Source organism: Oncorhynchus clarkii, chromosome 5 (genome assembly GCF_045791955.1).
Source record: "Oncorhynchus clarkii lewisi isolate Uvic-CL-2024 chromosome 5, UVic_Ocla_1.0, whole genome shotgun sequence".
NCBI classification, from domain to species: Eukaryota; Metazoa; Chordata; class Actinopteri; order Salmoniformes; family Salmonidae; genus Oncorhynchus; species Oncorhynchus clarkii.
In genome coordinates, this window is record NC_092151.1 from 58,541,326 (window position 1) to 58,568,110 (window position 26,785).

A 26,785-nucleotide genomic window follows, 5' to 3' on the forward strand; every position below is an offset into this window, starting at 1 on the left:
AACATCCTAACGTTAACCAGCTAACTGTACTGAGAAACAACTGGCTAGTAAGTTATCTTGTGATATCGAGAAATAAATCATAATTAGGTTTTAATCCAGAGAGGCTAGAAAAGTGATCAAGATCTTCAATGAGACTGTGCAGGGATTCCGATTGGGGATTTAAGAAAAAAAATAGAGTCATCGGCATACTTTGACACTTTTTTTGTTTTTATCCCCTGTTTTTATCCCCTGGATTCCTAACCCCTTGATATTCTTGTTGGATCTCATTTTAATAGCTAGCATTTCAATGTCCACAATAAATAGATATGGAGACAATGGACAGCCTTGTTTTACTCCTATTTAAAATCTCAATACTTTCTGAGAAGTAACCATTATTTACTATTTTACATCTGGGGTTGCTGTACATACTTTAACTCATTGTATAATTTGTACCAAATTAAAGTAAGCCAGGCATTTATATATAAATTTCAGTCATACTTTATCAAACGCCTTTTCAAAATCTGCTATGAAGACCATGTCTGGTATCTTCGATGTTTCATAATGTTCAATTGTTTCAAGTAATTGTCATATATTGTCCATGTAAAAAACATGTCTGGTCAGGGTGAACAATATCTGGTAAAACCTTTTTTATTCTATGTGCTATGCATTTCGCCAGCATTTTTTCATCACAACATTGAAGTGTTAGAGGCCTCCAGTTTTTTAAATGGACTGGATCTTTATACTTACCACCTGGGTCCTGTTTTAGTAGTAATGAAATCAGACCTTTTTGTTGAGTACCTGAAAGTCTACTATTTGTATAAGAGTAATTAAAACATGTTTATAATGGATGAGTACATCAAAAAAGGTCTGAAATACCTTTACTGGTATACCATCAAGCTCTGGTGTTTTTCCAGACTGAAAAGATTTTATTGCCTCAAAAAGTTCCTCTTCTGTAAATTGGCCTTCCTCTTCCTCTTCTGTTTGTTCCTTTATTAATTTAGTCTGTAAACTGTGATTGACTACACTCCAGTATAGTAGGTGGCGGCATGCACCTCAACGTTTGTTTGCGGACCGCCATAATATCATAGAAGTAGAGGCAGAAGCTAGCGTGGTACTCCTTACTAGCTAACAGTAGCGTCACAGATAGAACAATGAGACAGATATTTCACCGGATGTTTAAATGTGAAGCATCCGCGTGGCATTTCCACTCACTACCAATTATGGATTTTGGCCGATATTTAGCCAATTTTCTCACCGATGAAACATTTGACCTCAATATAGTTTTCTGTTCCCAAAACTAAAATGTGTTATGAGTTTATTTAATTTTTTTATTTATACAACGCGATTTTCAACGGGTAAAGTCTACAAAACGTAGTAGACTTTACCCGTTGAAAATCGCGTTGTTTAAATAAAAAATAAAATAAACTTATATAGAAAATAAAAAAAATAAAGAAACATGTATTTATTATAAGGAGTGCAAAGGCGAATTGAGTTATTGCATATGTGCACTTCAGAGGTGGCGTTCCGTAACGGAAATATGCAGATGTCCGCTAGAAAGTGCCAATTATTGCATCTCGCCAGCTCGTGCTTGGCTCTGCCCAATATGACTCACTTGTTCCCGTTTGAAACGAAAGGCTGTGGTCTATCTTGGTTTAGATATATACATCTTTGGTAGCGTGCTAATGGCCGTGGGAATTCAATTGTGTAGCATTAGCTAGTGGAAATGATTGTTGTTTATGCTTGCTTGACTGCACAATTATATGTTACGTTCTTTAGATGCTAAATTAGTTGGGTTGTTACATCTAGCTAGAAGTCTGTGCGTTTCAAATTAACATCTAGTCGTGGAAAATGACGAACGTTATTCAGGTGACAAATGTCTCGCCGAGTACCACCTCCGAACAGATGAGAACTCTCTTCGGGTTTCTTGGAAATATTGAAGAACTGAAGTTATTTCCACCAGAGTGAGTATTATGAATATTAAACAATTAGCTAGCTAGTAGTGACGTACATTTTCCATGAAAATTATGCCAAATCTGGCCATCACATAGGTTGGGGCCTGTACGGCCTCAGTCCACCCCTAGCTAGTAGTAATTAGTTAGCACACGCAAGTGTGCGTTTGCTCATGCAACTGATACAGAGGAGCCAAACTCGCGCCTACATGGCTGTGAGCTCGCAATTTAGCTAGATGGTTAACTTGATGGCTAGCTAGTGAACACTGCTTACTGCAAGCTCACGGAGAAGGATATCTGCGAACTCTTGTCCCTCAGTGCCTATATGAAACATCCTAACGTTAACCAGCTAACTGTACTGAGAAACAACTGGCTAGTAAGTTATCTTGTGATATCGAGAAATAAATCAGTCCTGCAGTCAGTAATATAGTAACTAGTTGACAAAACATTCTGTCGCGAATCAAACTGTTTTGAATTACAATGATACTGTGAAAACAAATGGCTCCTTTGAATAACAGGGCAGGGTAGTAGGAGCTAATTAATCTGTTCTGTGCTTTGCTGTTTTTCACCTGTCGAATTACACCTGGCTGCACTGCAGTTAAGGTAGGAATTACAAGACGTCTTGATCATCCCTCTGAAGCTCTCATGGCAAAGACAAGAAAAGACTACAAGAGATGCAACGTTCTTTCATTGCTCTCTCTTCCCAATTGTAACTAAACCAGACATAAAATATGTTTAATTAGGATAGTGAGCATATATGTTTTCAGGAAGAAAATATACTAACAGTGTCAGTACCATGTTTCTTCTACCATATGTCGAGAATCTTTGTATTTCTTGCACAACAAATGTGTATTTTCTTCCAGTGAATCTTCCTTGCCTGTGACTTCACGTGTCTGTTTTGTAAAGTTCCTTGAACCTGAGTCGGTTGGAGTGTCCCAGCATCTGACCAACACTGTCTTTGTGGACAGAGCCCTGATTGTTGTCCCATTCGCAGAAGGTTGGTCGTCTTTGTCCTATTTCTAATGTTTTCCAACATACAACAAAGCTCAATCAAACCCCATTGATTATCAATATTTTACTCCAAGTAAGATTTAGTACAAAAGTCTTACCAGAGATTGACAATATAATAAGGGGTGAACGGGAATACGTGTAATTTTGCAGTTCTAGTATAGCCTATTAATACAAAATAATTGTATCTGTAATTTGTGTGTTGTGGTTTTCGAAATGGACAAGGCATCTGCTGAGCCCCTTCCTTGCAGACTGAACAAGGTCCTGAACAAGGTCCTCCATAGCCATCAAGAGATTAGACACACAAATGGCTGCTCGGCTCCTGAGCCCCTTCCCACTGTTGTTCTGCTGCAGAGAAAGAGTTTATTTATATCCCTTTTCATTATAAGGATAATCACTCAATGAACCATAGCAATAGCAGGGGCCAAGGGCCCTCCCTATCCCTCATGTCAACAATCTTAATTCTGGAAATGAGATTAAAGTAATCCAAGTTTAAAGGCCACAATCAGTAGTAGGTATGCGTCTAATAAACTAAAGGAAGCATACAAAAGTAAATTAACTGATTGCGGCAGTGCATGCCAGAGTAGATTTGTATAGTACTCGGCCGACATCCATTTAGCTACTTTCAGCTACTGGCCTGAAATTCTGAACATCATTTTAGTTATGATTTACATGCTTATCTGTTGTTTGGACTTAACCCACCCAATTTGAATAGCTTTCTTTCGCAGTCCTTTTATACATATGTGCATTTCCGTCCCCATATATTTTCACTAACTGCAGGTAAAAGTAGGACTGGTTGTTGTAGTGAAATGCTTTATAATGATCCTCTCCACTTGACTCTGAACGGGTTTAGTAAGTCACACATTTAATGGAGGCTTTTGTTGTTGTTTTTCCAGTTGTTTTTCCTGGTTCAGCCCTATACACCAGGCCCTGCTGAAAATACCACCCAACAGTTTTGTCTTCTGCAGCTTATCCTGTTTCTCAAGTGTCTTTATTTTTTTAGAAAAGATGAAACCTGTTTGATTTGAAATTATCTTCATTTTAGATTGCACCCCCATGGACCATCTCTTAAGATGTTTGTTTTTATTTCACTATTGTATGTTTTTTTTCTTCAGCATTGGGCACATAGTTGACCTTTTCTGTTTGGGCTTTTGCTGGCATTTTCCCTTTTTTGTCAGAGACTACTCAATACTCTTTGGCAGGTAGCTTCGAGGTTAGAGTTTGGGCCAGTTCGAATACCAGAGCCGACAAGGTGAAGAAAGAAAGTGTTGCTTTGCCCTTGAGCAAGGCACTTAATCGTAATTGCTCCAGGGGTGCTGTACAATTGCGACTCTGACCGTGACCCCACTCTCTGCAGGTCCTCGGGTAATTGGGATATTTAGAAAAATAAACACATTTCAATTACACACTTGTGAGTAACAGGATAAAATATAAACAACCCCCAAATTATTATATATTATTCTTTCTGCAAGTTAAATTTTACAACACTTTACATGAGTGGTATCCTACGAAGCGCATTTGAGGAGTTGTCAAAGTAACTTTGGTCAACTCAGGATAACCAGTCACAAGAAAGTGGCTCGCCTTTTAGCCAGGTACATTTCTATGGCAACAGATCCTAACCAGCTCCAGGGTAGGTTAACTCCACTTACCCTGAATGAAATGACTGAGCAACGAGTTGAGGACCAATTCATTCAGATTCCCACCCTCTTGCAAAGATTGCATCATCCGCTTCATTTGAGGAAGACAATTGTTTCAGTATTTTGTTAAGGAAATGTTTTTGTGTTAAAAATAGTTATGTTAAAATGTATCACATTACACATTTAGTCATGACAGGATGCATTTTAAAAAACGTTCAGCGTTTGCTTAGCCATGTGCGACATAAACGCAGATATAGGCCTGCTAGAGTTGGAGGCAGGCTGAAGGGCAATATCCACCGTTGTAGTATGGATGAAGCCGGAGGTGAAATGTGAAACTAACTAATGCTGGTTAGCTGTAGAAAACCCTGAGTAGATCTAGCTTGCTTCGTAGTATACCCCCTTGGTGAATATATTAGCCAATCAACAGTGCTCTAGGCTCTTTGGAAGGAAGAAAAGCCACCAGCAAAAGCCCAGAAAACAGAATTTGGTTGAGCCTTTTTCTGTTTGTTTTGTAATGGTAAGTGTTTTTAGGCAAAAGTAGTTACCTTTTCCCTGAACTTTTTTGTGTGTGTGTCTTGATGTTTTTGTGTGCTTTGTAGCGAAGCAGCCGTCACGAGTCGCTTGTTCATAAAACATCTAATGACACTTGAGAGCACATCCCACTGGACAACCGGCTGTGCTTGCTTACGTTTGGTTCATGACTTAAAAAAACAAGTACAGGTGATACAATCTTGGCAGTGTTGACCATAGTGTGTATTGTGACTTTATTCTCGTAGTAGTATTCTGAAATCATACTTAGCAAATCAGGGACCAACATTTTCCGCCAACACAAAATGGAATGTATGTCTTACTACATATCTATTGTGGTAAGACTAGTTAGGTTGACGTGGTTTGTTTGAGGCTGTTTGAGTGTGGGGGTTGTTTGCAAAGACCTGAACTGATTCTGTGGTGTTTTTCTCCAGGAGTGATTCCTGATGAGTCTAAAGCTCTATCACTGCTGGCACCAGCGAACGCCGTGGCAGGATGCATGCCTGGAGGAGGCCTTCTCCCCACTCCGAATCCTTTGGCGTCCGTAAGTGTTATCTGTTGGTGTCGAAATGAGACCTATCAACTGTGTAACCAAAGGCCCCATTTTGACAACAAAAAAAAGTAGCTGGAAGGAAGATTTGTCTGACTTGTGTCCCTTGTCCTTGCAGATGGGAGGCATGCCTCTTTCAGCTCTCGGAAATCCGAACATGGATCACATGGCTGCCATGGGCATGTCTGGCAACATCACCCCCCAGGTTGGACATGGCTACTTTCTATTTCACAACTCTGTACTTTAAAACGGGTGTAGGTTAGAGTTTTAATCTGTATGTAATATAATAAAAAATCCTTGTCTCAATCTGTCAGTTTAAGCTAGACATGTCTGTTTTTTGCATGGGCTGCGTCTCAATCCACCGCATCCGACTATGGCGGCCTTCCGCATTGTTGGTGGAAAGTGGCCGAGCTACAGCGGTCTTTGTCAGACCATGAGACAAAAATCGGTCTTCTCACAAAGCTTCCGAACTGTTTGGTCTACAAACAGATAATTGTTCCACTCTATGGAATGACTACGAACGCGATGGTGTTTTGCACTACGACTGCAGTCGGTAACGGTGATGTGCCAACTTCTGTCTGTAGCATCCAAATTGTTTGGGCTACAAACTAATGACCCCATTGTGGAAAGGGGAGACTCATGAACCCAATTGTGTTCTCCATTTTGCGCTACGCCCCCACAAGTGTCACAGGACCTGGCTAATACAAATGAATGGAAGCATGTGGGTAGTTTTGTGGCAACAAAAATAAGGTGTTAAACGTGTCCAAAAAAAACATTTCCTGAGCTTTCTTATCTCCTAGATATAGGACAGACACTTCAAAACTATATTCCTTATGATTTATTTTGTGATTCTTTTTTTGCCATTACTGAATTTTATTCAATGCGTTTCTATGAGCTATAGTAGTAAAGGCAATTCATTTTTTAATTAACATGTTTGATTTTTTAAAATGTTATCTTAAAACAATTGCATATGTTAGCTTAGTAGAACCCCCCCCCCCCCCAACAATAACCTTTTGATCTACTTCTCACATTATAAATGTATATAGCTATGCATTTTCATGTTCCCCTTTTCAGGCCCTCTCTGCTGACTTTCTGAAGCTTATGCAGTCCATGGATCCTACTAAGTAAGTATCACCTCCTATTCTGGCCGGTCTATAAAGAATATCTTAACTATTATTGTGCATGTGGAAAATTCATCTAATTTTTCTGGGTGACTAACTGGGGTTTGACCATTGCAGGATGAATCCAATGGCTGCTGGTATGATGATTAATCCTGGTATGAAGAATGACTCCAACAAGGAGATCGAGGAGGCCATGAAGAGGGTCAGAGAGGCCCAGTCACTCATCTCTGCCGCTATCGAGCCAGGAAGTGAGTTATCACTAATTTAGACCACATTTGCAGTATTACACTTTGTATTATGACTGAATTACTCATTCTTCTCTTCTATGGCGCTCTTCCTCACGTCTTCAGACATTGACGGCTGTCATGTTAGTCAGTTCGCACAGATTTGTTACGTTGGAGTTTCCCGAGCTTTCGTTCTTCCTCTTTGCAGATAAGAAAGACGACAAGCGCAAACATTCCCGCTCCAGGTCCCGGTCGAGGCGGAGGAGGTCCAGGTCTCGTCACAGGTACGCCGCTGATGAGAAACTGCATACAGTGCCTTGCGAAAGTATTCGGCCCCCTTGAACTTTGCGACCTTTTGCCACATTTCAGGCTTCAAACATAAAGATATAAAACTGTATTTTTTTGTGAAGAATCAACAACAAGTGGGACACAATCATGAAGTGGAATGACATTTATTGGATATTTCAAACTTTTTTAACAAATCAAAAACTGAAAAATTGGGCGTGCAAAATTATTCAGCCCCTTAAGTTAATACTTTGTAGCGCCACCTTTTTCTGCGATTACAGCTGTAAGTCGCTTGGGGTATGTCTCTATCAGTTTTGCACATCGAGAGACTGAATTTTTTTCCCATTCCTCCTTGCAAAACAGCTCGAGCTCAGTGAGGTTGGATGGAGAGCATTTGTGAACAGCAGTTTTCAGTTCTTTCCACAGATTCTCGATTGGATTCAGGTCTGGACTTTGACTTGGCCATTCTAACACCTGGATATGTTTATTTTTGAACTATTCCATTGTAGATTTTGCTTTATGTTTTGGATCATTGTCTTGTTGGAAGACAAATCTCCGTCCCAGTCTCAGGTCTTTTGCAGACTCCATCAGGTTTTCTTCCAGAATGGTCCTGTATTTGGCTCTATCCATCTTCCCATCAATTTTAACCATCTTCCCTGTCCCTGCTGAAGAAAAGCAGGCCCAAACCATGATGCTGCCACCACCATGTTTGACAGTGGGGATGGTGTGAGCTGTGTTGCTTTTACGCCAAACATAACGTTTTGCATTGTTGCCAAAAAGTTCAATTTTGGTTTCATCTGACCAGAGCACCTTCTTCCACATGTTTGGTGTGTCTCCCAGGTGGCTTGTGGCAAACCTTAAACAACACTTTTTATGGATATCTTTAAGAAATGGCTTTCTTCTTGCCACTCTTCCATAAAGGCCAGATTTGTGCAATATACGACTGATTGTTGTCCTATGGACAGAGTCTCCCACCTCAGCTGTAGATCTCTGCAGTTCATCCAGAGGGATCATGGGCCTCTTGGCTGCATCTCTGATCAGTCTTCTCCTTGTATGAGCTGAAAGTTTAGAGGGATGGCCAGGTCTTGGTAGATTTGCAGTGGTCTGATACTCCTTCCATTTCAATATTATCGCTTGCACAGTGCTCCTTGGGATGTTTAAAGCTTGGGAAATATTTTTGTATCCAAATCCGGCTTTAAACTTCTTCACAACAGTATCTCGGACCTGCCTGGTGTGTTCCTTGTTCTTCATGATGCTCTCTGCGCTTTTAACGGACCTCTGAGACTATCACAGTGCAGGTGCATTTATACGGAGACTTGATTACACACAGGTGGATTGTATTTATCATCATTAGTCATTTAGGTCAACATTGGATCATTCAGAGAGCCTCACTGAACTTCTGGAGAGAGTTTGCTGCACTGAAAGTAAAGGGGCTGAATAATTTTGCACACCCAATTTTTCAGTTTTTGATTTGTTAAAAAAGTTTGAAATATCCAATAAATGTCGTTCCACTTCATGATTGTGTCCCACTTGTTGTTGATTCTTCACAAAAAAATACAGTTTTATATCTTTATGTTTGAAGCCTGAAATGTGGCAAAAGGTCGCAAAGTTCAAGGGGGCCGAATACTTTCGCAAGGCACTGTACCTTCATTAAATCAGCAGTTTTGGATGTGCTGAAGGTTAGCCCCACTTTACATGCATGTTGGAAAACATCAGCAAATCAGTCATGATGCATCTTGAGTGGTTTGAGTGCATGGATTAGTTGGGACAGCTCTGAGTTCTGTTTAAAACAACAACAAAAAAACTGTCTAATCTTATTGCAGGCGATCAAAGAGCAGGTCTCGACGGAGGTCCCACTCGAGGAGCAGGAGGCGGTCAAAGAGCCCCCGCAGACGGAAGTCCCACTCCAGAGAGAGGGGTAGACGCAGCAAATCCAGGTGGGTGGCCATCTACAGTGTTATATTCACAGCGGGGATCAGGGGAAATGTGGTGCGTGATGTACCTATTTCAGGATTCCTTCAAGTCATTGTTTGCCTTCATTGTTTTTCCTGCTTGTAGGGATAGGAGGAAAGAAGATAAATCCAAAAAGCGCTCCAAGACGCCGCCTAAGAGCTACAGCAGCACCAGGAGGTCTCGAAGCATCAATCGGTGAGTGGTTTTAATAAAGGAGGAGTCTAGTTAGCTTGACCAAAATGCATTGATCCCGCTTGATGTTCTAGACCTTTCAGTAACCCGAAGACAACCAGTGGAATATAGGGTTAAAGGTTTCCCTCCCATCTTTAATATCTTGTCTTCAACAGGAGACGTAGAAGAAGCCGCAGCGCCTCTAGGTCACCAAAAAAGTCCAGGTCCCCAAAGAGGAAACTGTCCAGGTCCCCTTCCCCTAGAAGGTGAGTGTGGTCCAAAAGAGGGTCCTCCTAGTTCAGAACCACACTGGGCTTCACAGTGCAGTAGAAGCCGCAGCGCCTCTAGGTAGGTGTACCTGTCTGTATTTAAACTATAGTTTTTGTTCCCACAGGCACAAGAAGGACAAAAAGAAGGACAAAGAGCGAGAGAAGGACCGTGACAGGGGGAGGAAAGACGTCAGAGATCGGAGCCAAGACGAAAGAGAACGCTCCACTAGTAAGAAGAGCAAAGACAAGGATAAGGACCGAGACCACAAATCTGACAGTGAGAAAGGAGATGTCAAGGTGCGCAACCACTGACTTTCCCCACATTAACGGCTCATTCTAATCGTATCTGTTAAATGTCCATCTAAATAGCTTTTTAGCCATGACTAGGCTTAATCTGTACAGCGACACTGACCCTGAATGTCTTCATGTCCCGAGTTTGACCTGTTTCATGTGTCATTTATTCCTTTGTTGCTCAGAATGCTTTGCTCTTGAAGGTGACCAGGGATTATGATGAGGAGGAGCAAGGCTATGACAGTGGAAAAGAGGTAGAGGATGAAGAGGAGAGGAAGAGCGACTCTGATTCTGCATCTCCCCCGAAGCCCCAGGAGTCTGACGAGAAGCTTGCAGGGGAGAGCGGCAAGAAGTCCAAACAGAACGGAGATGACCACCATGATGAGGAAGACATGGAGATGAGCGACTGAGTAAACCCAGGGAAACCCAGCCAGATGATGTCACTGAAAACCGACAGGCTCCATTCCCTACCGTTCTCTTTTTAAAGGCGTCTAGATAACGTGTCTGATCTTTTAAATGAATACTTGTGGGAATCTGGTGGGTTGTAGTCCTATTGGGGAGATGTACAGTTTTTAGAGGTATAGAGACACTTTCCATCTCTAGACTGGTTAGGGGAAATATTGTTCCTGTTTGAAATAGCCAGTTTATTTCTGCCTGTGTCTGGTGAGCATGTGTAGGAAATCAAAATATAAAATGTCAAATTGCTGTACTTTTATGTTGAAGGGCCTGTTGAATGTGAAGGATATTGAAAGTGATTTCCTTTTTGGGCCTCAAAGATTTTATTCATCTTGAACATATAGGAACTGTTTTCTCCTAAATGACTCACTGAACTTATGTATACTTAAACCTTTTACAGGACAGGGGTTGGCCCCTCAACTACTCAGACTGTTAAATTGTTTTTAGCCTGGTACCATTCTGGTTTCGGTGTAGCTTTCTATTCTTTGTTGTAATCTTGACAAATTGACTCAATCTGTAAAGCACTTAATACTGTTGTAGACATACCCTTCCACCCGTGACGATATACTGTAGATCCAAATCAGTGTTTGGATTATTATGATGGAACACCCTGTACTGTCTACATGTTTTACAAAGGAAAGTCTATAATAAAACGTGGTCAAAATAACTATGGTTTTGTGGTGGGATATGTTTGATAGCCTGCACCATTTTTGAAATGCATGATAAACAAATGGTACACAATTTCATTATGTGTGGACATTTTAGTAAAAATGTTTTTCATTTGAAAATAGTGTTAGGCTTATACAAGGTTTTGTGTACAACTGGCATGTAGATGAGTGAACTTGTTTACATCAGCTCCTGGCAGCTAAAGCCATGGTAAGGAGTAAAGCAACATTCAGCCCACAACAAAAAGTGAAGAAAACACATTTCCATTTGCAGCACTAACCAGTAGTGGCATGGAAGCATGATGGAAAGGTTTATAACTACCGGAGGGGTCAATAGGACCCTGATCAATGTACAAAGGTAATGAGTCGGGAGTACAAAGCATTCTGCTATTTCTATTGCTGCTGGTGCAGTATTGATCACACTGCAGCTCAGCAAACCCTCCCTGTTGTACACAGTACCCAGCAGAACCAAATGAGCACCACTTCAGAGAAGTCCCATTTCATTCCTGAAGCAAGGCATAGCTAAGCTTATTGGATTTGACCTTTTCCTTGAACGTAAAGCTTTGTTTATACCTGGTGCTAACGTGTCATTTGTCCTGATCTTGTCCACATTGATTGCCCACATTTTCAGAAATATGTCTACACGTCATTAAAATGTGTTTAATATCCATCCTTTGTATCTGCATTGTGACCAGTGTTCCAGGTCCCTCCCTATATGCAAATTATTTGACAGCTATTCTTTCAAAATATTATTGATTTGTTTTAAGACACATATTGATGCCATAATTCAATGGTGCCACCTGTCAGTGATTTTAGAAGGGATAATGATTTAAATGGTTTCACTGTCCAGAACTGTCTACACTTGTAAGATATTCTACCTCCGGAGGTGGTCAGAAAGATCTGATCACATTGAGTCTTTTAATCGTTTACACTGTCTGAAAATGTGGGCACAATCAGAATGTGAACAAAATCTGGACAAGGATGGATGTTGGAACCAGGTATAAACGGGGCAACATTTTGCAATGTTCAGGAGCAATCGGGACTCAACTGAAACTGTTCTTCTGAAGATGGAAACTCTGCTGAATAACCCAGTCCTTGTAAAACCCAATGATGTAAGACCCCACAGTGCTTTGTACACTTGGCTCATACATAGGTCTGCAGGGGAGAAGCCAACAAAGAGTTGACGTAAGTGTGACAATGAAGACAAAAAACAAAGAAGAATTGGAGACTTTTACCAGCACAATATTATATGTACAAAAATATCCATTTCCACCACGATACAAACCAATGACCTCTTTGGGTGAACTCACATCAACTAGGCTTGGCATCAAACTTCAGAAACCCTTCTTGTCATAGAAGACATCTACACCCATATTAACACAAAGAAAGTGAGAAAAAAACACACAAAATAAAACAAACATAAAAGCAGCGGTATTTACACCTTGCGCAAAGGAAAAGGCCTGGTTTTTGCCAGCTTTAAAAATTGCATTTAGGGCTCGATTCAATCCATACCGCTGAAGTTGAACTCTATAGCGTGATTGAAATGTAAAGGTCATTTTGCGATTGAGCCGGCATATGCAGTGTTTACCGTGAACACAGTCTCTGCTAACGCGGGCACGTTGACTTTACACTTCTATCGCGCAGTGGCGCTGAACCTCCGTGACTTGGAACGTAATCGAGCCCTTTACGTTGTACTTAAATCGTACCTAATCATCTACAGACAACTTTCACTCCTGGTTCATTTCCATTAACTGAATTGTACAGTTTGTTACATAGTTAAAAAAAAAATGGTAGGATATATAAAACAATTCTTATATGTAATACTTATAATGCCACACTTTGCTGCCAGTCAAATAGGGTAAGACAACTTCGCTCGGGTACAATTCAATTTCTTAGCATGTCTATCATTGCTTTCAGGTGGAGTACCACAGAGTTGAGTAATCGACTGGCACAGTAGGTCCTCCCCTCTGCTGCCAAGGCCAACTCAGCCCAGTACTGACTGGCTATAGTGCATCTAACCAATGCCCAACGTTCAGTGCAGCTACTCCAAACAAAACGCTGGATAGTAGCTACATCTTTTCACGTCCATTTTAAAACATTACACATACAATTTCCTTTTCGTGTCTTCTTCTCCTAGGACAACTTGATGAAACATCAATGCCCTTTCATAGGTGACCCCTTTCTGGTGTCCACCCAACGGGGTTAAAGGTCAGGGAAGCGGCTGGGGTCCTCGTTGTACTCATTGGGGATGGTGAAGATGGACTCCTCAAACTCGTCGTAGCGCAACTCTTGAAATGTCACCGTGGCCGTAATGGTTGGAAAGACGGGGATATCTTTGTGGAGAGACGACAAATGTAAACATGTTATAACATCAGGGAATATAGCTGGTCAGCCAGTCAGCAGGCGTCCAACTGGATCTCTTATATTTTAGAATATGTTTCCCACTAAGCAGTATACTATACATAGTACTTAACATACATAGTACTTAACATACATAGTACTTAACATACATAGTACTTACCCAGTTTGACAGGGAAACCAGGAGGGAGTTTCATTTGAACAAACTCTCTGAGTTTATTAAAGTGCTTGAAGGGTGCTATCACCTCCAGAACGTTTAATAACCTGAAAATAAACAACAACAAAAATAACAGTATTTTATTCTCAATGAAGAATGGATTGCATGCATCACTTCATGCCAGAGAGCACAGCAGGTTACAGTCACTAGCACATTCAATTAGCGATGGGGATAATCGCGAGAAAACGAGGCCTCTGCACACCACAGAAGTGAGGGTTAACATTTTTGTTGTTGGTGTGATTACTGATCAATTAACTTATACATTTATAATTAGTAGGTGTTGTTTGTTTTAACAAACCTTTTTATTTTTTGTACTTATGTCTTGTATATTGTTTCCGTTGTGTTGTGGTTTTCATGTCAGCCCTTGGGCTTCCAACCACACCTGCACTCCGTTTTTTTTAGTATTCATTTGTTTTTATCTGTATTGTTGTCTATCGTGTGTTTTCTTTGGTGCAAATAAATAAATGCACCGTGTCCACCAACCTCTTAAGCCCATTCATTCACACAAACGTCATCTCAGATTTCAATACTTTATGAAGAGGAAAGAAAATACATTATTAAAATGTATCCCGCCTGGCAACTACTTGTGTCAGTCTAGACTTCCAAGTTCATCTGGGCTTAACAGAAGAGGATGCTTACGATTCAATGCTCAGAGGGAAGTCTTGACTCATGGCTACGGTCGCTTTGAAGTTCTTCTTGCTCTCTTTGCATACCAGGTCTCTTCCTAGATGAGGCGCTCTGAAGGAGGGGAAGAGGGAGAATGCCCAGTCACAAAATGAGGTGAAATTACTTTTTTGAAGGAAAAGAAAGGAAAGAAAGAATCCCCCCTGGGGAGGAGAGCAAGGTGGAGCAAGTTAGAGCAAGGTAGAGCAAGTTAGAGCAAGGTCTGACTAACTGTGATCCTGAAAGTAAATAACTGATGGGAGAGAGTGAATAGATAGTGGATGATAGGGAGAAATGTGTTGTAATAATGGTATGGAGATGATGCATTTGGGTAATTTTTTAAATAATTTGTCTTACAATAGAATACACATTTTCTGTGAGGAACCACTCACTGCTAGGTGGTGGAAGTGGGAAGCAGTAACCAGTTGCTACTGACACCGCATACCCATCAAGTCGATGGGTCAAGTTTCTCCAACAGGAAGTAGAACAGCTCTCCACAGCTTTAATTGATGAGGTAAGAGGGAATCCACCCTGTCACAACTGTACATAAGTGATCTATCAGTCTGTCCATCAATCCCTCTGGCAAAATGGCACTGCAGTGGATAGCAGCCGTCTTACGGGCTCCTGACCTATTTTTAGTGTTTTTTTTACGCTGATCGTAACTTTTTTGTACATAATGTTTCCAGCATCATTTCCTATGACCGAAAACAGATTCAGGTCATCAGAATGGATGAACATTCCAACTTAAACGAGATTGCACCTCTGGACAATCTGCTTCCTCCGGACCAGGAACTAATCCCCGGGACTCGAAAGCGGAAGCGGAAGCGGCAGCGAAAGAGAGACAGGCGAGGCGGCAACCTGACGAGAGTACATTGGCGAGCAAATAGACCACCATTGCCCTCTGTTGTATTGACGAACATGCAGTCATTCGAGAACAAACTGGAAGAGCTCCGTATCCTCTCAACGGTACCTGAAAAACTGTAATATCCTATGTTTCTCAGAGTCTTAGCTGAACAGGGGGAGGAGAGATGTGTCTCTTTGTTAACAACAGTTTGTGCGCAATCTCCAATGTTAAGGAAGTCTCAAGTTAGAATACCTCATGATAAGCTGCAGACCATACTAATTAATCTAAATTTTTCGTAGCTGTCTAGTTACCACCACAAACCAATGCTGGCACTAAGACCGCCCTGCCTTTGGAAAATCAGACTGACTAAACTCAGCAAAAAAAGAAACGTCCTCTCTCTGTCAACTGTGATTCTTTTCAGCAAACTTAACATGTGTTTGCATGAACAAATATTTGTATGAACATAAGATTCAACAACTGAGACATAAACTGATCAAGTTCCACAGACATGTGACTAACAGAAATTGAATAATGTGTCCCTGAACAAAGGGGGGGGGGGTCAAAATCAAAAGTAACAGTCAGTATCTGGTGTGGCCACCAGCATCTCTTCCTCATGGACTGCACCAGATTTGCCAGTTCTTGCTGTGAGATGTTACCCCACTCTTCCACCAGGGCACCTGCAAGTTCCCGGACATTTGTAAACTACATCTTTGTAAATGTAGTTTTTTTTGTGGACTGTAGAGTTTTTATGGACATTACTGTAGCATTTACTACAGTTATTTTGTGGATAATACTGTAGTATTTACTATAGTAATCTACAGTACACTACAGTTTACTACATAATTCTATAGTAAGTACTGTAGTATTCTACAGTAAACCATAGTCTTTTTTCATGTGGGCTGTGACATGCTTATAGTTGTCCGATGAAGCGGATGCTAAGATACAGGACAGTTTCGTTCCAGCACAGACTGGAATATGTTCTGGGATTCATAGGATATTATTGAGGAGTTTACCACCGTCTTCATTGATAAGTATATTGACGATGTCCTCCCCACAGTGGACGTACGTACATACCCCAACCAGAATCCATGGATTACAGGCAACAACCCAATGAACTAAAGGCTATAGCTGCCGCTTTCAAGTAGCGGGATACTAATTTAAGGGATGCTTATAAAAAAACCCGCCACGACCTCTGACGAGCCATCAAACAGCCAAAGCATCAATAGAGGACTAAGATCGAATTTTACTATGCTGACACTTGACAGATGTATCAAGGCTTGCAAAATATCACAGATTACATAGGGAAACCAAGCTGCGAACTTCCCAGAAATGCAAGCCTACCAGACGAGCTAAATAACCTCTATGCTCGCTTCAAGGCAAGCAACACTGAACCATGTATGAGAGCAACCAGACAACTATGTGATCTCACTCTCCGTTGCCGATGTAAGACCATTAAACAGGTTATTAGCATTTGCAAGGCCGCAGGGCCAGACGGAATACCAGGATGCATACTCACAGCATGCGCTGACAGCTTGCAAGTTTCTTCACCAACATTTTCAACCTATCCCTGAACCGGTCTGTAATACCAACTTGTTTCAACCACCATAGTCACCGTGCCCAAGAACGGCAAGGTAACCTGCCTTTATGACTATCGCTCCGTAGCACTCACATCTACAGTATAGCCATGAAATGCTTTGAAAGTCTGATCGTGGCTCACATCAACACCATCATCCCAGACCTACTTCAGTTCGTATACCACTCCAAAAGAACCACATATGACGTATTGTATGAATGCTGTTAATTGACGACAGCTCATTCATTATTCAACACCATATTCCCCTCCAAGCTCATCACCAAGCTCAGGACCCTAGGACTGAACACCTCTGCAACTGGATCCTGGACTTCCTGACGGGCTGGCCCTAGGCGGTGACTTTGGCAACAAAACATCCGCAATGCTGACCATCAGCATTGTGTGCTTAGTCCCTTATTGTATTCCCTGTTCACCCATGACTGCGTGGCCACGCACGACTCCAACACCATCATCAAGTTTGCTGACAACACGACGGTGGTAGGACTGATCACCGAATACGATGAGGTAGTCTATAGGGAAGAGGTCAGAGACCTGGCAGTGTGGTGCCAGGACAACAACCTTCCCTGAACGTCAGCAAGATAAAGGAGCTGTTCGTGGACTACAGGAAACGGAGGGGTGAGCACGCCATCCAGGACCTCTATACCAGGCTGTGTCAGAGGAAGGCCCAAAACATTTTCACAGACTCCAGCCACCCAAGCCATAGACTGTTCTTCCTGCTACCGCACGGCAAGCAGTGCTACTTACACTGACAACCCAACTCACACATACACACACCCACACTGTATACGCCCACACACACATAACACGCGCACACATGCATACTGACGCCACACACACACACTCTTTCACAGTCACCACATACGCTGCTGCTGCTACTGTCCTATCTATTCTGTTACCTAGTCACTTTACCCCTACCTATATGTACATAGGTACCTCAATTACCTCATAATATATCTTCCTTGTTCACATGCATTGACTCCCTATTCGCCAGTCTCTAATTAACTATGCCCGCTTCTTAAGTAGGTGTCTTCTTAATTTGTTTGTACAACACTCACACCTGTGTTAACGGCATAAGGACTCCGTTCCTTGTTTTTATATAGCACCTTGCACTTCTTTCGAGCGTGGATTCAATTCATGATATTATTTCTGCATCTCGGGCCCCCTTGGGGTTTTCCTCTTCATGGTTTTGAGTGTGTTGAGTACTTTTTCCAAACACTACAGATATTTTCTCTCCCACACACCGGCCGCGGTTCATTCTAGCCTGAGCGCTAACCCTCATACTGGCTTTCCCCCTCCCTGTCTATACCCATGTCGTTTTGACTCTTTATAGTTATTCACTGTGTATTTATTCCCTGTGTCACTATATCACATTTGTAACTCTGCACTGTTGGACCTTTAAGTGTGCATTTCACTGTTTGTCTACACCTGTTGTTTACGAAGCGTGTGACAAATAACATTGGATTTGATTCGATGTAACCTTGTATGTAGTCATTTGAGACTAAAGGAAGTGTGTAAGAAGTGTACTTGTGAGAAGGTGATGGTCACACTTACTTTCCGTTTTCTGCGTTGATGTATTCCTCCCAGGAGATATTGTTGGGTGAAGGGGCAGTTAATGACTGTCGCCTCACAGGCTAAAGAGAGAGTGGACATACATATGAGTGGCAAGAACAGACACCTGGCAATAGAAATCTACACCGAGCAAAGTCAATCATCAAACTGAGCACAGAGTACACAAATCTCATAAACAAAGTCACAAGAAAAACAAAAACACATTCAGACATAACAAACAGCACACTAAAAGCATAAAAATCCCAAGCTAATCACTTCAATAAGGATTTCTTTTGCTGAGTTGTTTGTAAGATTGTGCCTACAATCGTGGCCAAAAGTTTTGAGAATGACACAAATATTAATTTCCACAAAGTTTTCTGCTTCAGTGTCTTTATATATTTTTGTCAGATGTTACTATGGAATACTGAAGTATAATTACAAGCATTTCATAAGTGTCAAAGGCTTTTATTGACAATTACATGAAGTTGATGCAAAGAGTCAATATTTGCAGTGTTGCCCCTTCTTTTTCAAGACCTCTGCAATCCGCCCTGGAATGCTGTCAATTTACTTCTGGGCCACATCCTGACTGATGGCAGCTCATTCTTGCATAATCAAAGCTTATAGTTTGTCAGAATTTGTGGGGTTTTGTTTGTCCACCCGCCTCTTGAGGATTGACCACAAGTTCTCAATGGGATTAAGGCCTGGGGAGTTTCCTGGCCATAGACCCAAAATATCGATGTTTTGTTCCCCGAGCCACTTAGTTATCACTTTTGCCTTATGGAAAGGTTCTCCATCATGCTGGAAAAGGCATTGTTCGTCACCAAACTGTTCCTGGATGGTTGGGAGAAGTTGCCTGTGAAGCCCTTTTTTTTGCAAAGCAATGATAACGGCCAGTGTTTCCTTGCAGGTAACCATGGTTGACAGAGAAAGAACAATGATTCCAAGCACCACCCTCCTTTTGAAGCTTCCAGTCTGTTATTCGAACTCAATCAGCATGACAGAGTGATCTCCAGCCTTGTCCTCAACACTCAACACTCACACCTGTGTTAACGAGAGAATCACTGGCATGATGTCAGCTGGTCCTTTTGTGGCTGAAATGCAGTGGAAATGTTTTTTTGGGGGGGGATTCCATTAATTTAAATGGCAAAGAGGGACTTTGCAATTAATCTGATCACGCTTCATAACATTCTGGAGTATATGCAAATTGCCATCATACAAATTTAGGCAGCAGACTTTGTGAAAATTAATATTTGTGTCATTCTCAAAACTTTTGGCCACGACTGTATATCCACCTGAGGTGAATGAAATGTAGGATGCACAACCACGTTTGGGTCACTAGAGGGCCCAAATACATCACTAATGCTGAGAGCGGGATTGACCACATGAACAACACAGTTGCATGAATGAAAATGGGTCATTTCAATAAAGCACAGACTCAGTCGTTAATTCTCGACACGTGCCGCGTTACCAGCACCTTGACCTTAGGTTATCATCTCTCTGGACATCAAAGTAGCAACGGCCATCGAAATTGTTAAAAGGTTTTAATAAACGCAACAGTCAGACAATGGACAAAGATACTCCAAACGTTTTGAATTTGTATAATCCATCAGATATTGACTGAGTTATAGCACATAAAACATTTTACTGGCACGGACAAATAACAAATGGAATTCAGGGACTTTGGTGGGATCTATTGAAACATTCATATTTTTTTCTCTTAGAATACACTCATATATACATTTTCTTACTATATCAGCAAATCGTTTTTATTCTCTGTTAAAAGAAAGAAAATGACATGTCCCTCATTTGCATAATCACACCAGGTGTGTTTGTATATATGCAGACATTAACATAAAGGGGAGGAACAGAGCTGCAACCACCAAACACTTTCTCTGTCTACCCTACCTGCACTCACCTGCTCTGTCTACCCTACCTGCACTCACCAGCTCGGTCTACCCTACCTGCACTCACCTGCTCTATCTACCCTACCTCCACTCACCTGCTCTGTCTACCCTACCTGCACTCACCAGCTCTGTCTACCCGACCTGCACTTACCTGCTCTGTCTACCCTACCTGCACTCACCTGCTCTATCTACCCTACCTCCACTCACCTTCTCTGTCTACCCTACCTGCACACACCTGCTCTGTCTACCCTACCTGCACTCACCAGCTCTGTCTAACCTACCTGCACTCACCAGCTCTGTTGACCCTACCTGCACTCACCAGGGCTGTCTACCCTACCTGCACTCACCTGTTCTATCTACCCTGCCTGCACTCACCAGCTCTGTCTACCCTACCTGCACTCACCTGCTCTATCTACCCTACCTCCACTCACCTTCTCTGTCTACCCTACCTGCACTCACCTGCTCTGTCTACCCTACCTGCACTCACCAGGGCTGTCTACCCTACCTGCACTCACCAGGGCTGTCTACCCTACGTGCAGTCACCAGGTCTGTCTACCCTAACTGCACTCACCAGCTCTGTTTACCCTACCTGCACTCACCTGCTCGGTCTACCCTACCTGCACTCACCAGCTCTGTCTACCCTACCTGCACTCACCAGCTCTGTCTACCCTACCTGCACTCACCAGGGCTGTCTACCCTACCTGCACTCACCAGCTCTGTCTACCCTACCTGCACTCACCAGCTCTGTCTACCCTACCTGCACTCACCTGCTCTATCTACCCTACCTCCACTCACCTGCTCTGTCTACCCTACCTGCACTCAGCAGCTCTGTCTACCCTACCTGCACTCACCTTCTCTGTCTACCCTACCTGCACTCACCTGCTCTATCTACCCTACCTCCACTCACCTTCTCTGTCTACCCTACCTGCACTCACCAGCTCTGTCTACCCTACCTGCACTCACCAGGGCTGTCTACCCTACGTGCAGTCACCAGCTCTGTCCACCCTAACTGTACTCACCAGCTCTGTTTACCCTACCTGCACTCACCAGCTCTGTCTACCCTACCTGCACTCACCAGCTCTGTCTACCCTACCTGCACTCACCAGGGCTGTCTACCCTACCTGCACTAACCAGCTCTGTCTACCCTACCTGCACTCACCAGCTCTGTCTACCCTACCTGCACTCACCTGTTCTGTCTACCCTACCTGCACTCACCTGCTCTGTCTACCCTACCTGCACTCACCAGGGCTGTCTACCCTACCTGCACTCACCAGGGCTGTCTACCCTACGTGCAGTCACCAGCTCTGTCCACCCTAACTGCACTCACCAGCTCTGTTTACCCTACCTGCACTCACCTGCTCGGTCTACCCTACCTGCACTCACCAGCTCTGTCTACCCTACCTGCACTCACCAGCTCTGTCTACCCTACCTGCACTCACCAGGGCTGTCTACCCTACCTGCACTCACCAGCTCTGTCTACCCTACCTGCACTCACCAGCTCTGTCTACCCTACCTGCACTCACCAGGGCTGTCTACCCTACCTGCACTAACCAGCTCTGTCTACCCTACCTGCACTCACCAGCTCTGTCTACCCTACCTGCACTCACCTGTTCTGTCTACCCTACCTGCACTCACCTGCTCTGTCTACCCTACCTGCACTCACCAGGGCTGTCTACCCTACCTGTACTCACCTGCTCTGTCTACTCTACCTGCACTCACCTCCTCTGTCTACCCTACCTGCACTCACCAGCTCTGTCTACCCTACCTGCACTCACCTCCTCTGTCTACCCTACCTGCACTCACCAGCTCTGTCTACCCTACCTGCACTCACCTGCTCTGTCTACCCTAACTGTACTCACTTGCTCTGTCTACCCTACCTGCACTCACCTGTTCTGTCTACCCTACCTGTACTCACCAGGTCTGTCTACCCTACCTGCACTCACCTGCTCTGTCTACCCTACCTGCACTCACCTGTCTGTCTACCCTACCTGTACTCACCAGCTCTGTCTACCCTACCTGCACTCACCAGGGCTGCATTCTGTAAATTTTTACGTTCTGTAACGTTGAATTGAACGGAAATTATGCTGTGCTGAACGACCAGTTGAAAAACAAGGTGGGTTGGTTGTGGGTTGGGGAACGCTGTCAGCATGGCCACTGCCCTTTAAAAAATGTCACTCATAGCTTCAAACCACACCTCGCCACGCCCACCAAACGGAAGCAAACATGCCTCAAAGTCTGTTCAAAAACGTTTTGGGGAAATGTGTCGTTCAGTACAAACTGTTCTGCAACGTAGCAAAGGTTCAATCAAATGGAATGCTTTTATGTTCTGGAGAGTCGAAATGCTGAAATGTGACCAGTACGTTTTTACATTCTCAAACATTAAATTGAACGGAAAAGGTGCTGTACTGAATGACCAGTTGAAAAACGGGGAGGCGTTGGGTTGTGGGTTGGGGAACGCTGTCAGCATGGCAACTGCCCTTTAAAAACGTCACTCATTGCTTCAAGCCACACCTCGCCACACGGGAGAAAATGTACCTCAAAGTCTGTTCAAGAATGTACAAGAACATTTTAGGGAAACGTGTCATTGAACTGAACGCACCTCTGCACTGCTTCATTAATGACTGATGTTGTCACGTTCTCTTGCAACTAGGGTGTCAACAACGGGATACCCTCGTATTAAAAATCAAAACGCTTGGCTCTAGATTACACCTATCTAAACATACTTTACATTGTTTGCGAGATCAAACAATAATGTGATTACAATCCGTGTTCAATTTCGAAAGTTGCTTTCATTTTTCAGCGCATCTAATTTGTAAACATTTCAACTCCATTAAATGGTTACTTTTTCAAATTCCTTCTCTTTCTTGTGATGTAGGTGTCGAGACGGTGTGTTAAAATTCCCAACAAAGCTTTAACGTTCTTACAGATTCAACGGAAAGACAGTCTTTTCCATTGAGCCCATTTCAGCCATTACCGGCGTGTTTGACAGGTCATTACAAATGTTAACGGGGGGAAAAAACACTACAGGCACAAGCAAGAGTATGAAAGAGTCACAGGAGTCAAATGAAAGCAATCAATCCAGCCAGATTTATTAAGTGACAAGTGGATTTTGCGCGTTGCTAGCGACTGACCCACCACACAGGCTTACTACCTCACATTGGCCAGGACAACTGGCTCCTCAACAGTAGGCTACTGCCAACACTGAAGACTTGCCAACATCGAGGATACCAACCGACGCACGTCCACAAATACGCACGTATGCACAAAAACACAAGCGCACCCACACCAATACTGAATTCTCTCTAACTGACCCCTCACCATGAATGGCTGTGTTTTCTGAGACGTGGATTGAGAAGCATCCACTATAATGTACCTATGGCCTACTTCAAGAGAAGAAAGACGGAACTGGCACCAGATGATACCGTCTGTACCTCATCATTCAAACGTAGGGTTCCCTTTACTTCAAACTGGACAATGTTATTATCCCTATGTGACCCTGAGCGGTGGTGGATCACAGTGTTTTGATGCATTTGCCGCCGCCCCTGTTGTTGTGACGGGGGCAGAGTACACACAGCCTCCAGCCAGTGATCTCCTGGTATGCCAGTCCGTCTGTCGGCCAGTGCCACCCGTCGCTCCGTGGCACCAGGGGTTTTAGCCTTCATCCACCCAATCAATAGTACAGAGCCCTGCTTTAAACCCCCTGCTATCTGTGTCCCCAGGCGCCGCGCTGACCCGCTCTGCTATGCCGCCACCGCCGGGAGTAAACAGAGGGGGACGTCAGTGCTGGGACGAACTTGGAATGTTATTTTTCCCCTCAACCTACTTCTGCGAAACAGTTTACACTGAGCAGGGAAGCACTTATACAAACATGGATGGATGGATGCACAGCGGACTGTGTAAGCAGTTTTTCCCGTTCAATACTGTGCTGACCTGACCTTGACCTCTATGCTCACAGGTTTTAATACCGGTTAAATGCACAGTAAAAAATCTACTTTGGGCAACAGATTAAAAATGCTTAAAAGCATTTACCGTCACAGTACAAGGACAACAATACCACAAGAAGTAAATACCATAGGACACATCGACAACACAAAACCCAGTTCCTGACAGGACAGGACTAACGAAAACAACAGAGCCGTTAAAAAGCATCTATTGAGCATTGTGAGGCAGTGACTTCCCTGTGTGGCAGCTTTATGTACAGTGCATAGACAGGGGCTCCCAAAGCAAACTCTCGAACGAGCTAGAGGCCGAAAGAGAGGGAAAGCACTGTTACTGTGTGTAAAGTTCAGCTGTGAGCTTCCATCACTAGAGGGGGGTGTTGTGCCTGATATATTTGCGCAAAGGTGGAGGAAAGGGGTCGGAATGCCACAGACGAGGATCAGGGGGGCGGTTTTCATTCCGACAGACGGTATGTCCATATAAAACTACAAAGAAACCCAAGAGGGGTGTGGAGTCCAATTGAAGTATTTCCAAATAAACCATGCAGACGTGTTTCACATCAAAAGAGCCCGATGCTAAGGGGAAAAATATGACGCTCTCGTGGTCCACGTAGCATTGACATGTTTTGGTAGGAGTGACTGGAGGTGAGAGGAGATCCCATAGGATGGTGATAGGAGAGTGGCAAGCAGTGAGGTCAGAGGGCGTACCCCGAGGGTCTAGCAGGAGAGGAGAGTTTCCGGACTGGACTCGCACTTAGGCTGCAGGTACAAGCAAACAGTATCTTCACTTAACACATAGCAGCCAGCTCACACCCGCAACAGGTGACATCATACCAGTAGGCCCCAGCAGAACGTTCTGGATATGAAAATATGGTTAAGAGTTGGGTGCATGTTTACATTGTGGCCATATTCCCGTCCTCTGCAGCCAGAGGACCTCAACAGCAGAGCTCACCTCGTAGTTCTGCTCAATGAGGTTCCCTCCTTTGCTCAGGCTCTCCATGATGGCCTTGTTTCTTAGGATGTCCTCCTCGCTCAGGTGCTCCCGACGCTTCCGTGACTCTAGCACCAGCCCGTTCACCGAGTAGAAATCCGCCAGGAAATTTCCCACGCGCTCCTGGAGACACAAAGGACAAGAAAACAAAACCTCTGAGTCACCAATTTCCCTTCAATACACCTCAAAGGACCGAGACAGACAGCAATACCCCCCCCCCCCCCCACACACACACACACACACACACACGAACTCTCCCCTCAGGTGAACACCTGTGGCTCTCCCAGGAGGCTTATCAAACATGACCACTATGTTTTGGTTACTCTGTTGCCCCTGAACGTTATGGTGGAGAGATACGACGCGGTCAATGTGAGAAGGACATGGGCGTCCTGTACTGCATGGAATAACAAGGCCGTACTGTAGATCAGGGTCACATTTGGAGACGGAGAGGTAGTATTCGACAAAAGAGATGTATAAAAACCAACCGTTTTGTCCTCTCGGAACAGCCAGCCGGTCTGGGCTCTGGAGAAGGTGATGGACTTGGTGGAGAGAGTGGCAGAGTAAACATCGCTGCTCATAAGGATGTCCACCTCTTCCTCGGTCTCCATCTCTGACTCCTGCAACACAGGGAACACAGCCCTCTGACACACACACACACACACTTCACAGACACCGGGGATCATTTTGAAAGGCAAAATACTGAGACATCGAGCGTCACTAGCTCGACTTCTGCAAGCAGAAATGCACAAAGGTATGTTTGTGTGCGCGCGCGTGAGTATTTGTGCGACTGCGAGCGTGGGTGTATGCGCACGTGTGTTTGTGTGTGCGCGTGCATGTGTCTCACCTCGTGGTGTATCCGCTGGTACACCTTCTGTTCATTGTCCAGCACCGCAAAGGACTCAGAGGGGATGGCGTCGCCATTAAAGATGAAACTAAGGTCACCACGCTGGCACTTCATATCTGTGAAGTCTATTAGGGTGGTGTCCAGTCTATGACCAATCAGAAAGAAAGGGAAGGAGGGATAGAATTGAAATTCAAACCACTTCATGAGCCAACATAATGTCAATAGCATCAGCAAAAGCACATTAAAACAGCACATATTGCCTCTAGTTCATGTCTACACTAATTGCTTCATCACATCTACATAATCCCTCCACACCCATCAAAAACCAAAAGAAGACTGAAAGAAGCAAGGAGAAATGGAGAAAGAGAGAGACACAGTGAGGGACACACACACACACACACACACACACGGAGTATAAGTACACGTTCTTGTTACCAAGCAACATACAGCGTAAAAGTAAAGCTTTTTTCAATAAAACTAAAGAACTCAAACTTGGTCTCTAAAAGCTCGGAGACAGCTTTTGTGTTAATAGTTGCCGTGGGCGACAACCCATTTCTATGTTTTCCGACAAAAGCTAGTTCATTGGAGTCGTGGAGGAATATAACGGAACTACTTTATGGGCTGCACATAGACACAAAGTGGAGAGTGAGAGGTATGACAGAGCTGAGAATTTCAACCATTGGAATGTAAATTAAGTTATGCATAGGTCGGTTTCTTTCCCACCTCGGGAATATCAAACAGACATTATGAAAGTCTATTAGACAGCTTTCAACCCTGGTAAATAAATGACAACCTACGCCC

The 26,785-nt window shown here is 43.5% G+C and overlaps 2 protein-coding genes across 2 annotated transcripts in view; one reads left to right on the top strand and one right to left on the bottom strand.

Annotated features, from left to right (window-relative positions):
* The first annotated feature begins 1,589 nt into the window (after nucleotides 1-1,589).
* Nucleotides 1,590-11,088, top strand: LOC139409094 (serine/arginine-rich splicing factor 11-like). The gene is made up of 12 exons (XM_071153786.1): nucleotides 1,590-1,940; nucleotides 2,792-2,925; nucleotides 5,536-5,645; nucleotides 5,770-5,856; nucleotides 6,726-6,775; nucleotides 6,890-7,020; nucleotides 7,205-7,280; nucleotides 9,105-9,218; nucleotides 9,340-9,429; nucleotides 9,582-9,671; nucleotides 9,800-9,971; nucleotides 10,151-11,088. The coding sequence occupies exons 1-12, from the start codon at nucleotides 1,828-1,830 to the stop codon at nucleotides 10,373-10,375; spliced, it is 1,392 nt and encodes a 463-aa protein (XP_071009887.1). The 5' UTR covers nucleotides 1,590-1,827; the 3' UTR covers nucleotides 10,376-11,088.
* Nucleotides 11,089-12,301: 1,213 nt separating this feature from the next.
* Nucleotides 12,302-26,785, bottom strand: part of LOC139409095 (ankyrin repeat domain-containing protein 13C-like) — an 82,053-nt gene continuing 67,569 nt past the window's right edge. Inside the window, exons 7-13 of the mRNA XM_071153787.1 lie at nucleotides 25,985-26,129; nucleotides 25,626-25,757; nucleotides 25,102-25,263; nucleotides 18,311-18,390; nucleotides 14,301-14,399; nucleotides 13,608-13,708; nucleotides 12,302-13,419 (exon numbers count right to left, since the gene is read on the bottom strand). Of these exons, the coding sequence (XP_071009888.1) occupies nucleotides 13,289-13,419; nucleotides 13,608-13,708; nucleotides 14,301-14,399; nucleotides 18,311-18,390; nucleotides 25,102-25,263; nucleotides 25,626-25,757; nucleotides 25,985-26,129 (850 nt within the window). The 3' untranslated portion in view covers nucleotides 12,302-13,288. The remainder of the gene's footprint in view (nucleotides 13,420-13,607; nucleotides 13,709-14,300; nucleotides 14,400-18,310; nucleotides 18,391-25,101; nucleotides 25,264-25,625; nucleotides 25,758-25,984; nucleotides 26,130-26,785) is intronic.